General features: G+C 31.9%; 1 protein-coding gene across 2 annotated transcripts in view; it reads left to right on the top strand.

Moving 5' to 3' along the window:
- LOC119633198 (sodium/potassium-transporting ATPase subunit beta-2) overlaps positions 1 to 14,613 on the top strand; it is a 20,089-nt gene extending 5,476 nt beyond the window's left edge. Inside the window, exons 1-6 of one of the 2 annotated variants that reach the window (XM_038026598.1) lie at positions 2,220 to 2,399; positions 13,415 to 13,555; positions 13,617 to 13,736; positions 13,829 to 14,121; positions 14,184 to 14,352; positions 14,413 to 14,516. In XM_038026598.1, coding sequence (XP_037882526.1) covers positions 2,306 to 2,399; positions 13,415 to 13,555; positions 13,617 to 13,736; positions 13,829 to 14,121; positions 14,184 to 14,352; positions 14,413 to 14,516 — 921 coding nt within the window. In that variant the 5' untranslated portion in view covers positions 2,220 to 2,305. Of the gene's footprint in view, positions 1 to 2,219; positions 2,400 to 13,414; positions 13,556 to 13,616; positions 13,737 to 13,828; positions 14,122 to 14,183; positions 14,353 to 14,412 lie in introns of those variants that run through there. The other variant, XM_038026597.1, reaches the window with a different exon arrangement.
- Positions 14,614 to 17,607: the final 2,994 nt, after the last annotated feature.

The raw sequence follows: 17,607 nt of genomic DNA, 5'->3' as shown, positions 1-17,607 counted from the left end.
TTTTTTTTTTTTTTTTTTTAACAGAAGCAGTAAATGGGGAAAAAGAAAGTCTTTTAAAATATGTTTCGATATTATATGAGATATTATTGTTATCTCTTGCTCTTTAGTTTTGTAGGATTTATTTATATATAATAAAACGTGAACTAAACATTTTTACAAAAAACAAGGCAAGATACTTACTCACTCACTCTTTAGATTGTTTAAAGTTGCTCTTAATAATTTCACCTTCTTTTCCTTATATGCAGCGCCGAAAAAGAATGGTTATGTTAAGTTCTTGATTCTCTTCGTAACATTAGTATTAATATAATTAAAGCATAGTATCTAGGTTATCGGCTTTATTAGAAACTGTCCCGCACATGGGATTTGACCGTTGCCTACTTGAACACCTGGGCGTCAAATTAGTAAAAATAGGTATCGGATAGCTTTTATGGTATGGGGAATGATGATGGAACCAGCGCTGCTTATCTTTTAAAGATCGTGTAAATTGAAAGGATTGAAAGCCGACTCTCGGCCTTTTCATTCTTAGTTACATCCTACAGGTGAAATACGATTAAAACGAAATACTTTTAGAAGTCTGCTTGGAAGGAGTCCTTAAACGAAGCCAAAAATTTCTCCCTGAAAAAATCACAACTTACTGCATATATCGCTTCAGAAATTTCGCGCAACTGCTCATTGGGACCTTACAGCTACGCTGTGCTGATATGCAAAAAGGGTCATCAAGCATGCGAGTTTAAAAAAGCAAAAAAAGAGGCAAGGTCTTTATCTGTATGTGTGCGCTGTACGGTAATCAAGACTCGTCTTGAGTCGAGCTTAGTTTTGTTATTTATTTCATTGCTCTCTCTTGGGCCCGGTTTCAACTCTAAGAGTTGAGTTTAGCTCTTCTTCTTGCTTTTTTCATTTATTTATTTCAAATATTGTTACACTGGGCGTGTGTATGTGTGTGTGTGTATCTTTTTTGCTATTGTTGTAGTGTGTTTTGTAAGCCAAAGTAAAGATCTAAGCGTACAACTCAGTCTCAGTAAAGTATTTGTTTTGAAACATTCATTGACTAAGTCTAACCTTAACGTTTCTATCGTTTGAGTCACCGAAATAATTTCCAATTTTATTATGTTTTTCTGCAATATTTCATTTAATCATAATATAAATATAATTTAGAATAAAAAAATTAAAATATGCCAATGATCGATTTGATTAAATGTGAATTTGTGAAGTTTTCAAGAAGAAAAGAAAATTTTTAAGAAATTATTTAGTGAGAAAAGATGCCTGGACAAGAAATATGTAAGAATCTCTCTCTATCTTACCTTTTGCGAGCGCTTCATTGAATATCGAAAGGTGTGGCTGCCACTGACCATTTTGGCAACAATTTCTAATAGAAAAGTTTTTCTTTTTCCCCCTTTTCAAAAATTGCATAAAAATTTCGTTTTTTTTTTATTTTTTATTTTTTTGAAAATTCATTTATTAAAAAAGCAATAAATCTAATGAAACAATATAAATAAATCTATAAACGCGAAATTAAAAAAGCAAAGTACAAGAACAACTGTGACGTTTGTTTGTTTCTTCTGTATAAATTTGCAAGAAAAAAGAAAAAAAAAAAAAAAAAGGAAAATCAAAAGACGCTGACGTTGTGCTTTGCTAAACACATTCTTAGTTATTTGTGGCCCAAAACATTTGCTGCATATACTACATATGTGTACAAGTACATGCTTGTGTTTGCATTTATGTATGTTTTCATGCAAAGCCTACAATCGCATAGAATTGCATAAAAACTAAGAATAAAAGCGATAATAACGTACGACGACACTGTGTGTTAACACACAGTGGCCATGGTGGTGAAATAATACCAAACGATACCCCATGTAACACAAACAACAACGCAATCGTTAAAAGGCCAGTAGTGAAGAGTCAACAGTGTCCCTAGTTGGCAGAGTGCGCGCCATCAAACATAAAGCAAACGATCGGATTCGGTCCGTTGTCTTTACCGTCACATACACATAATACACCAGGTGCTTAAAGTGAAAAGTAAAGCAAACGCAAGTGAAGTTTATTAAAGTGACACATTCTCACGGAGAGAATCAAATAATATAATACAGAGTTGCACTTCGTCTTTTAAGACGACTACCGATTAAAAGAGAAAAAGAGAAAAAGTAGCGCATTAAGAAAAAACAAAAGGAAAAAAAGAAAAACCAAAAAAAAAAAAAAAAAAAAACAACACCAGTTATATAATAATAATTATAATTAAAAAATTTAATTGCCCGCCATTTTAAAATTATTTAAATAAAACTTACTTATAATCTTAACTCACACTATGGATGTACGAAAGGCCGAACCCTTTAATTTAAAACTATATTTATATAATTCGGAAAAAGGCACAGTGCTGGGTCGCGATCGGGTCTCATGGGGTAAGTTCGCACTCTCCCACGTTAAAAATAAACTTTAAGAATATGTTTGAGAAACTCCAACTCCTATGAAGCTCTGAAGATGAGGCCAAAGTGATAATGGAGGGTAAAATGAACGACTGATGAATTTCAGAACTATGGAATAGGGAAAAAACGATTTAGAGCGATTTAGAGAAAGAGGGAGTGTATCCATACACCTCAATCGTCGCATGGAAGTAAATCGCTTCATGCGCGCTCATAACATTAAAAAACCAAGCTTTTTACAAAATTCCTATTTACTTAATTCTGGATGCGTAGACGAAAACTTAGTCTAAAGACATAAATGGGTTGTGATCGAATGTTTCGTATTCACTACCTCTATTTTAAAGAAAAGGAAACAATCGAGAAAAACTAAATTTCGATGCTCTATAATATTTGGTGGCCGTGGCTTTTTTTTCCATTTTCCATTTTCTAGAAAACTCACGGAAATTTTTATTACATGCATATACGAGTAGCGAGCAGGAACGTTCTCAGTTTATGTTACACTATAGACGTATCCGTTGATTAATTCTGAGATTCCAGTTCGAAGTTGATCTATTCACTTTTGCAACTAGGAGAATCTTCTCCACAGAATTGAGAGAGGAAAGGGAGGAATAGAAGACAGAACGGCGGACATGCCTGCATAAATCCGTAATTTTATATTGATCAAGAATATACATCCTGTGCAATGTCGTTGAAGATCCCTTTTAGATGTTAGAGATAAATGACAAAATCATTACTCTACGGTAATTAATGTAGGTAAGACGTTGTATCCCTCTTCCAATCCAGTATCCCTCTACCCAATTTATAAACTTTCGAAAGTATTCTGCTAATTGGGGAGGTTGGTAGAGTGCTACTTAGCCAACCGTTCGAAACCGTTTTCACAAAAGGTTATTGCATGGCCCTATAGGTGTGCGTAGATGGGACTGTGGTGTGGTCCATTCGCAGATTCACAATTTATTTTCTAACTTAACTGAAGACAAAGTTATACGTTTTAATGTTGGCAGCTCGTTACCCATCATCTTTCGTCATATCCTTCCTAGTAATAAGTTAAGCTTGCCTCATACCGTTTAAAAAAGTGAATTTTGGAATTCGAATCCAAGGCGAATCCAGTCGAGTCAAGTCTAATTGCGCCCAGCGGTTTTTCAAGTTTCGAGACTAGTCAAACGTCGGACGCAAAAAGCTTTGGGAGCTTCCAATAAAAAATTCTGAGTTGCTTGTTCATAATGCAAGCGAGTAGCTGCACGCGAAGAACATCTAAGTTTAAATAATATTCCCTGTTTGGCTCGGCAGGAAGAGTCCATAGTTCATCGTATCGGAATAGTCGGGGAAAACTTAATATAATGATTGCTCGTTCCCGAGAATAAATGAAAACAAAATTACAATTTTTTTTTTTTTTTGCAAAAACTCGATTTTCTTTATCGACATAGTCTCCTTCAAGACTGGCACAATCAATCCGAGGCGGCTCTTATATTTAGATATCCTTATTATAGAATGATTTTTATCAAAACAATCAAAATTCATTTCCGTTTCCGCAATTATATCATCATTTAATACAAATCTTTTTTCCCTCTTTGGGATTTCCAGACAAGTAATAATCATGGAAATCGTGTATGCAATCTAAACTCTAGAAGAATTCAAGTGTCGCAGAGTTGCTTGACCAAACTTGCTTCTTTAAGGATCACTGCATTCTTTTCTGTAACCTTTTACGTTTTATCGTCTTTTCTTTATTTTCTTCTTTTTGGCATAGAAGAAATGAAGCGTGGGAATAAAAGAAAAAGAAGAGAAGGGCCTAACTAAGGCATTTTTTCTAAAATTCGATTAACATAATTCGATCGATATAATGAAGACTCAGACTTTATCATCCTTGGAATATTCTTTCGCTGCGATGGTGAATATGGCGAGTGGAGAAGCAATTCGAACTTCAGTACAAGCAACTGTGTCGACTTATGATGCGATATTTTTTTCCAATGTGAATAAATGCGGCATTCATTCGGGCAACAACTTTCTTATGCCATATTATGGTGCAATATATTGAATCTGATATTTTTATCAGTTCAGTATTAGAATGTTCACTACTTTGATTATGATCCCGGAACAACCTTTGCCTTGGACAGGCTTACCGTAACACTTTTCAAACTAATGCTGAATTATTTCTTCATCAAAAGGCAATAGTTAATTAGCGCTTGAATATCGGATTTCTTTTTATTGTTTTGCTAAAAAGACAGAAGCGTCATTAAAATTATTGTTGTTTGCAAAAAAGATGGTTAAAATGACATGAAATATTGACAAGCGTTGTTTAAGGGCTGGCTCTTTCTAAAAAGACTATAGACTTTTTACTAGAAACGATACATATGTGTCAGTTCCGCGAATTATTGATCAAAGTATTAGTCTTTGGTATCACAAAAAATCTCTCTGCTCTGCTCCTTGATCTTTGAAAGATTGTCTAAGCCTTGTTCGCTCAATAAAATCAATATATTTTAGAATATTTAAATTCCTGATTTCTGAGAGAAATTTTATATATATATATATATATATATATATCTATTAAGACATTAAGTTAGAATCTCTTGGTTCACAAGGAAATGATGAACTGATCTGCAAGCTCAAGTCAATAGGATTTCTTTCGCCCTCTGCCTTATAAATTATTCACTAATGTCTCACCTGGAGATGTTCTATTAAATGTTAAGCTTATTAATAGCTTTGGCATTATTTAAACCTAAAATCTATTCTTTTCAACATAAATTAATTGAATTTAACCCGTTCGCTGGCAGAATCTTCTAGGAACAAAATCCATCATAGCCCAAGAGTTTTTAAATTGATAAAAACATCTGATGCTGGGCTTTGGTACAAAGAGGATATGTTACATACATGTGACGATTGGTAAGGTGAGAGTTAAACAAACTTTGACGTTTTTAGGATTTTTTCACACGACTTAATACATAAATTTCTTTATGTTTTCTTTAGTCGTCGTAGTGAAAGTCCAACAACTTTATCATAATTTTTCTAATTATTTTCATTTTGCTATACTTTTCATAAATATCCCCATATGGGTACACATACATGTATAAATATTTATAAATATTTTGAGATGTGGATATTTTTTAAAAAGACATAAATTGCCTTCCGTTTAAATTTTTGTGCTCTGTCGCATTTATCTTTTTTTGTGCTTTTATAACTATGATCGGAGAATGAGAGCACATTGAATGTTTCATTCTATTTGTAACATAAGGAAAGTCGCACACACGCATATTACTATATACAAATTGAATGATTAATTGTAGGGCCCCTGGCGGAATAAATTGGAACTAAAAAAAAAGAAACCTTTTTTTCCAAGCATGTTATGTTTACCCTAACTAGGTTTTAATACAAGAGCTTTTAGGCTTACATTCAGCTTTGCTTTAACTTAGGTAACAAGGTACAAAGGTTTTCGACGAGAAGGACAGCAAACGATATAATTTATTTGAAAATATTCAACCCCAGTGTTGAGACTTGAATAGATCGCCCGTAAGTCATTCAAACGAGTGAGGGCTACTATGTATTGGATAAAAATGGTATTGCGCACATAGCCACTTTGAAGGCGCAATTGATCAATGCAATTTTAGGCAAAGCATTATACCTAGGAACTGATACTTTAAGCACACAGTTTAATCTAAATATTATCGAATCTTGATTATTTCGAAATCTTGATTGAGTTTCTTATACAATGCTTTTGCCTTCCATAGGTAGGTTTGATTATCTTTAGTGTTTTCATAAATCGTAGATAGGTAAGATTAAGAGCCGGATAAAAATTCTACGAATTCATTCTAAATATTAGTTTAGCTTTTCTAGTAATTCATACTTCGTCTTACTTAACATGAGGATTAGTGTGATAAGAGGTTTTGCATTAAGTTAAAGTTTATTAGATCCGAAGAGTTGCGTACCCAAACTTACCCACAATAATCATATTGAAGGCTCTCTTTTCATTTGTCTTCTTCTTTCTTTCTTGCTTTTTGTTTTCAATATTTTTGTCATTCTAAAGTGATCTTGCGGCTACATTTATGTATGCATTTATTCACTATGTGCAGAGATTTGTCGAGCATTCACGGTAATATTTAAAAAAAACATATTAACAAAATGCAATGCGACAGATAGACTGGTTTACGCAAACACAGAAAGATGCATTTTTAAAAGCATTTTCTTTTTCTCGTTCGCGACACCAACATGCATAAATTTATATATGTGAGAAAAGACAGCCTTGGTCTACGATCATAATACTTACAAAAATATATATGCATATAGTTATGCATAATTTGTATATATAAACTCAAATACTCTTATGTACGTATAATGAATAATTTACCATAAATTGGGGCATTTTGTTGATATATAAGCGTACAATCGATATATAGTAGGATATATATATATGCACACTTTTATGCATGAAATTGTTTCATTTTAATATTTATAAATAATATATTACTGCCTGTAAAGATTTGTAAATAATATATTATATTCTTATTTATTTATTATTATTTCTTCCTGAATTTTATCTATTATTAAGCACTTCCCCAAGATATACCGAAATCCATACAATAGATTTTCATCCCAAACAAGATACACATAAAGGCTAATTGAGGCAATTATTTTAAGTATAGAAGAGAGAAACAGAACTAAATAAAGACCACAAATTGCAAAATTGTAATAACAATAACAATAATAGTAACAATAATAATAAATAATCACTAATAGATTTGATTTGAATAAATTCTTAAATAAAGTAAATTATATATATATCTACTGTTCAATTTCTATTTATTTATTTATTTTTATTATTTTTTTTTTCTTAGCCTTCTTCAAGTTTATTTATTTATTTTTTGTTTAGATTAATTTCGAATACACACATATATTTGTCACACAGTCCTTTGGTTTCATTTTGTTTATTTATTTAATTACTGTGATATGAAGAATACCAGACACATACATGTTACATGAATGCAAAAAAAAGTGTACCTATGATGAAATTTAAAGCAAATAAAAAATTTGCTTCCGCTTGAAAGTGAATCTTAGCCACTCAGCCCCACCGAGCAAGTAAAATTAATAAACTAAAGCAAAAAAGAAGAAGAAGAATTATTGTATTTAAATTCTAAAATTTATTTTTTTTAATACTCTAGCCACTCTAGCCAATATAGCCAATATAGCCAATATTGATAACAAGGTAAAGTGAAAATTCATTCATCAATTCGATCATGTACCGATTATACCTCGTGCTTTACAACATATTAAAACTATTTTCAAATGTATATTTTCCACGGCTTTTTAGGTAATTGCGGAAAAGCTATATTTACATATATTTTTTGATCATTTCTAGCGAACACTTCGACTAATTGGTTTGAACTTGAGACAAAGATTGCATTCATAATTAGAAGCTCAAAGTTAGGAGTTCTTTTTTTTTTTTTTGCTTATTTTGAGAATTAAATAAAATCTTCCAACTATGCCCTGTGCTAGCCTTGAATGGGCTTTCCTACTCGTAGCACTCAAAAAGAAGCTTCAAAGACGCTCTAAGGCTTTAACAAAGCTTTAACAAGCATCAAAGTTTAAATCGGTTTAAAAATGTCCGTCTGTCCGTCTGCATAATATCTGCACTAAATATTTGCCTAACGTCACAAATGAAGTTAACGACTTTAAGTTTGGTTTAACATTGAAAGCTCTTGCCTGCAGGTCTTATTTTATGGGAAAATACGATCGCGTCTGATATTATAGAACACTAAGAGTTTTTGTTCGAGTGGGTGTAACAACTACGGCCACTCTACCAACATGAACGTGATTTTCTTACAGGTGGTTAGTTAGGAATGTGGACTTTAAGTTCTACTAAACTTCAAGTTGACGTTTCTAAAAGTTGGCAACTTATTGAAGACAACATACCATCTTTCAATAACTGTAAGTGAGCTTGCGAGTGTGGGTTATAACCATACTAAAACTTCGTTGTGGAATAATCTGCTAATCTGTATGTTTAGCATGTTCCGTATTCAAACAATATAACGGTAAATGAGCCCGTAGATATGGTCAAATGGACTACAAGTTTTAAAATATGGCTTAACATTTTAACATCCCATCTGCTTATGTCTGAATTTCTTAAACCACAGAAATAGATCCATGCCTAAATGTATGCCCACGCTACCCAAAAGGAAGTACGAACCTATGTGTAAATTATTGGCATAAAGAAAAATTGAAAGTGTTAACCAAAGTAAAGTACATCAAGAACACATCAACGAAGCATAACAAGTAATACTATTACAAGAAGAAAACGTCCTTATGCCCAGGCTTTTATATAAGAGCCTCTGTAACTATGTTTTTAAGACGCCTAGAATCAGTCCCATTACGCGCTTACAATTAAGGTAAATAGAGCGTTTCTCGTTAATGTTACTCGTGATAGGGTATCGAAGATTGATTTGTTATGGAATCTGCAAAAAGAAACTTGGAACGAAAAGGCAAAACAAAATAAACGAGAATACGATGTTTACATATACTATGAATCACTATGAATAGGGGAATAGTACGTCTGTCCGCCTGTACCTTTTCCATCAATTACAATTAGCCCCACATCACAGACGAACTATGTTTTTCTTGAATTCCTCCCTATCAACATTTATTTCAAGATATGATAAAAAATTACCCTCAGCAGGCTACCGGCATCCTTTTCCGAAATGAATGTTTCTTAAGTGTCAAATTGTGAAAACTGTAAGGAATGGTCTTCAAGTTTATCGTTTAGTCTATTGTTTAGTAGTGTTATACAAAAAAAAAAAAATGCAAAGGTTTATTCAAGTTTTGTGAAACTATACAATATAGTGATCTCGGTTTTTTTGCCTTCCTCTTTGACTTTCCTCTCACCGTTCCGCCACATAATAATAATCAAAAACATGAGCTCTAGCAAGCCTCGGAAAATTTTTTCAATATATTGATTTAAGCAAATGTCGGTGCCGATGCTCGTAGATGACAGAGGAGGAGGACGGAGAGTTCAATCAGTATCAGCTCCATTTCCTACCATACTGCTTATTAAAAGAGATTTTAAAGATGCACGAGTGCAAGGTAAAAGTCAAAAACTCTCTTTGCTTATTCGAGGAAAGCCTAGATCAGTAGTTCCTCATATTAATGAACTAATTTACTTCCAAATAATCCGTATAAGTGGAATTACAATATATTGTTAAAGCATGAACTATAACAATTACATTAGAAATTTGATCGTAACCAATTACAACTCCTGGATAACCGAATTCTGCTCGTACTAAAACTCTTAATAAACTACCAACTAATCCGAAACAAGTTCCAATATCTTGATGATTTTTAATCATTGTCATAACTAAATGACGGAAATTTAAGGCAATAAACTGTAAATGTATTTATAAGCATCACAATTTATTTCCCTTGAATTCCATAACAAATATAAAAATTCTTCCGTGTCCTTGCCTTCCTTGAATCATCTCCTTAGAAAAATATAATCTTTTGTGTTGTCTTCTCATAATAAAAATATAATCTTTTGTGTTGTCTTCTCTTTTATAATCCCATCATCTTACTCTATAAATTAGCGGCGATTAAAATTCATGAATCATTAGAAAGACTCTGACAAACATATACACGCGTTTTTAACTAATATCTCGTCGAAATACAACTCAAGGCAAAAAAAAAAAAAAAAAAAAATTTAAATCATTCAGTCTCTCTAATATTTACCTAAACTCAACTCTCTTTTACCGGCATCTCTTACCTCTCAAAGTAAACGACACTAGTTAATATGCGTAAATGAGATCAAACCTAAATGCAATCGCGAGCACAACAAGTATGAGTTGACCTCTTTGAGAATACCTTAAAAAGATAATATTTTTGGTAAATGAATTTAAATATTTATAAACAAATTTCGCAAAAAGCTGCTTACGCTTAGTTAAACTCTCTTTGCAGTTGTAAATGCAATCAAAATTTCACAAAAAAACTGAAATAAGTTAATCGATTTAAATCGTTGTAAATATTTCTATTATCTTTAACTCAATTTCCAATCGAATTCTAATAATTAATACATAGGCACATTTTATAGCCTCAACACCTGATGGCATAACGATATATTCAGTTTATGTGAATGCATACGACACCCAGAAGGAGTTGAGATAGACCCACCCATTATTTTATCGATTGATTCAGAAAGTGATTCGAAGCCTGGTTGTCCGTCTGTCCGATTTCTATTCTTATATTCATGTCAATTTCGAAATTTTCCAGATACGTCGATGAGATATGGTACCCTCGTGTTTTGACGCAAGAAAAAACAGTTTTGAAAATGGTTCTACTCGGACCACTTTGCTCCCCATATAATGCCTTCGTTTAATAGCTTGGATGAATAACTGTACCGAATTGAAGCAGTGTAAAGTACCGCGGCCCACTATAATATCTTTACTTGTTTTATATTTCAACAGTCATTCAGGGAATGCTGCCTTTACTTGTAGGAAGTATGATGACCAAAAAGTATTATAGCTGGAGAGGAAAACCAGAAAAGAATTAATATTTGTGACCTGAAAACTGGACTATATTGAATAGTCGAAAAGAAAACTGCAATTAGTTCCCTTTACAAGGGGACTTCGTGAGCGGACATGGTGACCGAAAAAGACGAGTAGTCCTAAAGGCTTTGATTGATGGAAGAATATATTTTTTTTGTTACGGAATTCTTGCCTTGAATGAAATTGTACATTGGAACAGCACATTCCGGAGCATGAAAACATTATGTCATTGTGCTTTGAGGTACCGACATTGTTGCGCATACTCTCTTTACCTAGATAAGCATCTAAGTCCTACGCTGTATGCGAAACTCTCTTTGGAATATATGTCTTTCATATTGGAATTGTGGATAACGTTTACAGCGAAATAATCGGGCAACACTTTAAAAACACTAGAATCTTCACTGCATGATCCGCACAATAAACACATGTCCTACCCAACGAATGTTATTTCCTTACTAAAAAAATATAATTATAAAAAAGCCATCTATGAAAGGATCGAAACGTATGTAGTTACTGCTTGCTGCTATATGTGCAGACGTCTACATGCCAGAATGTTTCGAAAGTTTGGTAAAAACACATTTTCAAACCGCTGTTGCTTATATACTAGATAGGCGAAATGTTGGAAATTTACTATTACAGAAAGTGAACTTGATAAGCAAACTGCTGAGTCCATTTAGCCGTATCTGTATGTGTCTATTGAAATTCACAATTACAACTACGAGACTTGGCGTGTCTGATATCTGTACAACCTCCGCCACTTGTGGTACTGGGTATATTAAATTGCATGTACCATTTAGAAGGGTTTATGATTGACCCACCTTTTATAATACCGAACAATTCAGAAGAATCTTCTGGCTCGTTCTAGGCTGTCCGTCTGATGATTTGGATCGAATCTTATTTTAATAAATCGCGATATGAGAATATATTGTAATTTGCAGGTCTTTCCGACAAAAGTTGCCTAGTAACTGTATTTCGGCCTTCTAAATCGGTGCTAATTTTTTTATATCTCTTTGATGAATCTTTATACGATAAAAATGTTTAACTATGAATACTTCTTCCAACCTTACCGACTTTGGACCACGTGAGTCTATTTTTTGCATCCCAACCTATTTAAAATTTCAAATGAAAAATAAGGTTTTATGCGTCGACAATGTCTAGTAAATCGACCATATATTCTAGACTGGACCATACCTGTGTAGAATGCTTGCTTTCTATGCCGACAAGGCTTAATTTGTAGGTTGTTATGACGGAAGCAACTGGAAAATAATAATTGCTTTGAAAAGCAAGTTAGCTTAGCTAAATTTAGACCACGTTGACGTATGACTATTATCCAATACGCGGTCTTTCATGAACATTTTGCGTTTCCACATAGATAATGTATAACTTTTTGCTGTGTTATTAATTAAACGAAATCGTGTAGCATATCTAATGGTCGACCTTGCCTGACTATAATGTTCTTACTCGTGGGATGAGCAAAGCACATTTTCTTTCACTTACTCACAAGAATGGTTCAAATTGCCCTTACACCACGAATTGAAATTCTCGCCCTGGGTTTGAAACGTGACTAGACCTTACTCTATTGATAAATGATAGAAAGTAAATGTGATTTGAAATTTGGGATACTTTAATATCGTAGATATTAACGGATCTTCATATTTGTATAAAAAAATTGGATAAGTCATTTATGTAATTATTATAATATTTTCCATCGAATTTCGAAATCAAACATCATATATCGCATCACTCAATAAGTCCCCGGTCTGGGATATATGGGGCAACACTATTGATAGGCTCCATAAAATTTCGAAGTAATATCAGCCCTCAAACACTACAAGTCAACGTTTCATCACATTTTCTTCATAAGTTGAGAAGTTGCAGTGTATTTGCCAGATCGTAGACGTTATGCGATATATATCGCAAATCAAACAATCGATTCAAATACATACGTAATAATGCGTTTCCGATATGACGATAAAATAACGATAATTTTTTCTAGTCTAGATTATGTTTAGTTGAAATTGTGGTAATAATTAAATTAACCAGTAATTGTGAACTTGTGTGAATAAATCAAACGTAATACAATTAATTAATTTAATTTATTAATTTTGTCACATACGCACGCATACATGCAAGCAATTCGAAAGACGTTGCAATTTATAAGACCATGCATAAATAAACGTTCAGATCGAGGCAATAAAAAGTCAATTAAACGATGCCCTTGAGGGGTTAGCGCATAAGTGTTTCTACATAGAATTCATGCATATGTTATAAAGAATCATTTAATTAAATGCGACCGACATAAGGGAAAATGAGAGGAAAAGAATATTTCAAGTCAGTCACTCAATCAGCGATAAAGTAAATAAATATATAATAAATAAGTAGTTCATACACCGAGTTAAAAGCTTAATGAAAGAGTTTTCCATTTTATTTATAATCTTTTGTTTTTTTTGTCTTTTTTTTTATTTTTCCATATATTTTTAGCAAAAATTGGTGTATTCTATACAGCATTTTATGGTGTTTTAGCGGCGCTGGTCGCCATTTGCATGTGGGCTTTTCTACAAACATTGGATCCACGTATACCAAAATGGACTTTAGATGGCTCATTAATAGGCACAAATCCTGGTTAGTTTAGCTAATTATGCATTATTTTACAAATTCATCTAAAATATATATTGTTGAACAGGTCTCGGTTTTCGTCCGCTACCACCGACAGAGAATGTTGAAAGTACATTGATTTGGTACAAAGGAACCCATCACGATAATTACAAACAATGGACAGATTCACTGGATGAGTTTCTCGCAGGTATACTTAAGATATTATTAAATTCGTTAATAATAATAATAATAATAATAATAATAATAATGCGATAACATTTTATATTTGATTAAACAAAGTTTACAAAGTACCTGGTTTAACGCCTGGACGTGGTCAAAATATTTATAATTGCGATTATAATCAACCACCACCGAAGGGTCAAGTATGTGATGTGGACATTAAAGCCTGGTCACCGTGCACTAAGGAAAATAATTACAGTTATCACAAGAGTTCGCCATGTGTTTTCCTCAAATTAAATAAAATTTATGATTGGATACCGGAATATTATAATGATTCGTCAAATTTGCCAAACGAAATGCCACGAAATCTAAAAACGTATATAGGAGAAATGGAAAAAACTCAAATGCACAAGGTAAAAATCGATGGATGTTGGGAATGAACATTTTTTATGTTAAAATAATTATTCATTCTCAGATGAATACCATTTGGGTATCATGTGAAGGTGAAAATCCAGCCGATCAAGAGAATGTCGGACCAGTTGATTATTTGCCAATTAGAGGATTCCCTGGCTATTTTTATCCCTATCAAAATTCTGAAGGATATCTTAGCCCTCTTGTGGCCGTACATTTTCAAAGACCTAAACGTAAGTAAAACAATTTCATCGAAAAACATGTAATAAATAACTTTCTTGATATATTGATAGGTGGTATTATCATTAACATTGAATGTAAAGCTTGGGCCCGTAATATCATACACGATCGCAAAGAACGAGTCGGTTCAGTACACTTTGAACTTTTAATCGATTAATGCGAAAATTACCACCATTCTGCTGCTTATATTATAAATTTCTCGAACAACAAAGTGTTTTTTTTTTTTTTTTAAATTAATTTAATTCATTTAAAAATCAGTTTTAAGCTATAAACCTTTCAAAAATTTACAATTTCAAATTTTTATCATATAAAAACAGTTTTCAACTCAGTTTTTGGTTTTTTAGAAAATTCAATCATCAAACTAATAATGTTCGTTATGTGGATAGATGTGATTGTCATACATTGGATATTTTTATTTATTTTTATTTGTGTTTTTTGTTTCCCGTCTTTTTTTTTTTTTTGTAATAACTAAATGTTTGGAAGTTTCAACTGCCATTACACACATACACACACCAAATACTGTATTTAGAGAAATATATCAATGAATGAATTGTAATGAAAATCATCTCCAAAATGATGTTTACGCGGATCCCGAATCGAATATTACGCCTTAGGTATTACATAATACAAAGAAAGCCACAGATACACAAATATACACATACACGTATATTTTATAAAATAGTATAAAATTTTATTTAGTTTAATCATTTTTGTGTGTTGAAAGCGAATTTTGTTTTTGTAGCAATTTTATGTACAATTATTGTAGTTTTTATAAACTTCTCCTTTATGCGAAGAAAATTTGAATTAATTTAACAAAGAAAAAAAAAAAATAAATAAAAACAAAACAAAAATTATTTTCAATTTAATTTTCCGATTAATTAAGGAAAACATTAAGTTACAAAACAGAAATTTGCCATCACACGGTCTAGTAATCCGATTAAGTTTTAAATTAAAAATTATAACTAAAATAATTGTGTAAAAATGTTTAATAAAAAGGAAAAAGAGAAAATAAATATTAATTGAAATGATCGATCTAGTATACGGTAATAATATCAATTTATCGTCATTGATTTAAAATAATAATATAAAATAATAAATTGATTATTATAATAATAATAATAATAAGTAAGAAATTTATGTTCGGTTGTGACCGAATCTTTTACACTCATCGCTGTTATTCTAAGAAAAGGCCCAAAATCAGGAAAAACATATTCTGGGAAGTCGGGTAGACGTAGTTGATTTTTGCATTAATCATAATTAGTAGGCAGAAGGGCAGGTGAACTGGCAAATACGTCTAGAACGTTTAATGTTACCATCGTGCCATAGGACGCACCCAAATTTTAAGTCTACTTTTCTATGTAAAGAGGTGCGTTTTATAGTCCAAAAAATACGGTATACCCTTCGAATTATATAAATTATATATATATAGGTGTAAGTCAGCTTCCATTTTTAAAAGGATAGCATTCATATCAATCAATAAAAAAATAATATATATATTAATATGAATAATAATGAATAATAATTAAAATTATAATCATAGCAATAATGATAATAACAATAATAATTACAAGAAGGATGATAATGATAATAATGATAATAATAATAAAAATGATATAATAATAATGAATATAAAGATAATAAAAAAAAAATAATCATATAAAGCATAAAATAGAGCGAATATAAGTCACAATTGCACCAAATATTTGAAGTATGCATTCTCGATATAACTTATGCTCGAAAGAGAGAGTAACAACGAACTCCTTCGGTGTATATCGTACATAGTTTAATGTCTTCAAAAAGATTTTCATATAAATTTGACGCAAGTTCGTTATTTTCATCTCTCCTACGTCTTAGGACAACATTCGAATCGGTTCAACGGGTTTTTTTGTTACTGCGGCAAGACTTATAAATAAAAATTTCAAATCAAGTTTTTTTTGAAGTTCATTATCACGATGAATAGACCGACGAATTTGTTTAAGTCATTTCAGCTTTTATGCCTGATCAATAAAAATATTATGAATATTTCAATGCACATGTCCATCTAAGGGAAATATTTAATAATTGTAACATAATCTTTAAGGCGTAGACATAACTGATAAGAATTTCCAATGTATCCTACTTGAGAAAAATATATAAAAGCCGTGAGCTTTCTCTTAACTATCGATCGACCGACAATCAATTGAAAACATTTTCACATAAGAATTTCCGCCAACTTTGAATTGACCATGCCTCCAATGCCTCCGGAAATTAATGCGAAACGTGGACCTTGGTTTTATTTTTACTCTATTTCCACTCTTCCTCGACTCTTCGCAATCGTTTTTCATTTTCTATGCGTAAGCTGCTAGTAGTGACATGTAGATGGAGCTTTCCCGTTTAGCCTATTTAGCTTTTCGGTCCATTTTCATTTATCATTTTGAAAGAAAGACCAAAATCAACTAAAACCGTGAACCGTGTAGATATTTAAAATCCTTCAGTATTTCTTTCATTGACTTATCCTGAGCACTTAATCATGAATTCAAGAGTTGCAATCACATTTCTAAATTTTTCAGATTCAGATTTGGTAGACTTATCCCATTTTGATTTTCCATTCGCAAATATTCTACCGCGTTACATGTACAATGACAAAAATTTCCACATAAATTCTTTGCTTTTCTTGTATTTGTTTCCTTAAGATATGTATTTTTATCTCCAAAAATTCAGCACAAAACAGATGCTACAGCCACCTATTCTTGCGAAACGATTAAAATTTCATGTGAGAATGATACTAAAAATTTTCTTTTCAACGGTGCTTGCTGCCTAAAAATTTAAAATAATAAAATAAAATCATAATTTTTTTTTGTATATAAATCGTATAAAGCGTAAAATTTATCGTGTAATAACAGTTATAAATGCGGAATTCTTCAATTCATGCCGAGTTCAATATATAGTAGATCCGTTATAAACGTTTCGTATTACAAGAGTATGTGCTGATAGCCCTGATAAGGTCTACGTCAAGTTTCTTATCTCAAAGTTGTAAATTTGTCGTTGTTGTTGTTGTTTCTTGATTTTTATTCTTAATTATACGAATACAAAACGTCATTAATGACAGTTTCAAGGCTAATTAATTTTTATACGGAAATATAATCAAAAATTAAAAATGTTTGGAATTAAATTTTATTTTATTTCAAATTAACGATGAAAGGTATTAACGGAAAAATTTTCTTATTGGCCCATAAATATTTGTTTACTTTTCATTTGATCATTTTCTT

The sequence above is a fragment of the Glossina fuscipes genome, unplaced genomic scaffold (genome assembly GCF_014805625.2).
Source record: "Glossina fuscipes isolate IAEA_lab_2018 unplaced genomic scaffold, Yale_Gfus_2 2, whole genome shotgun sequence".
NCBI classification, from domain to species: domain Eukaryota; kingdom Metazoa; phylum Arthropoda; class Insecta; order Diptera; family Glossinidae; genus Glossina; species Glossina fuscipes.
The sequence above is the reverse complement of the archived record's forward strand: the minus strand, read 5'-3'. Positions and strand labels throughout refer to the sequence as shown.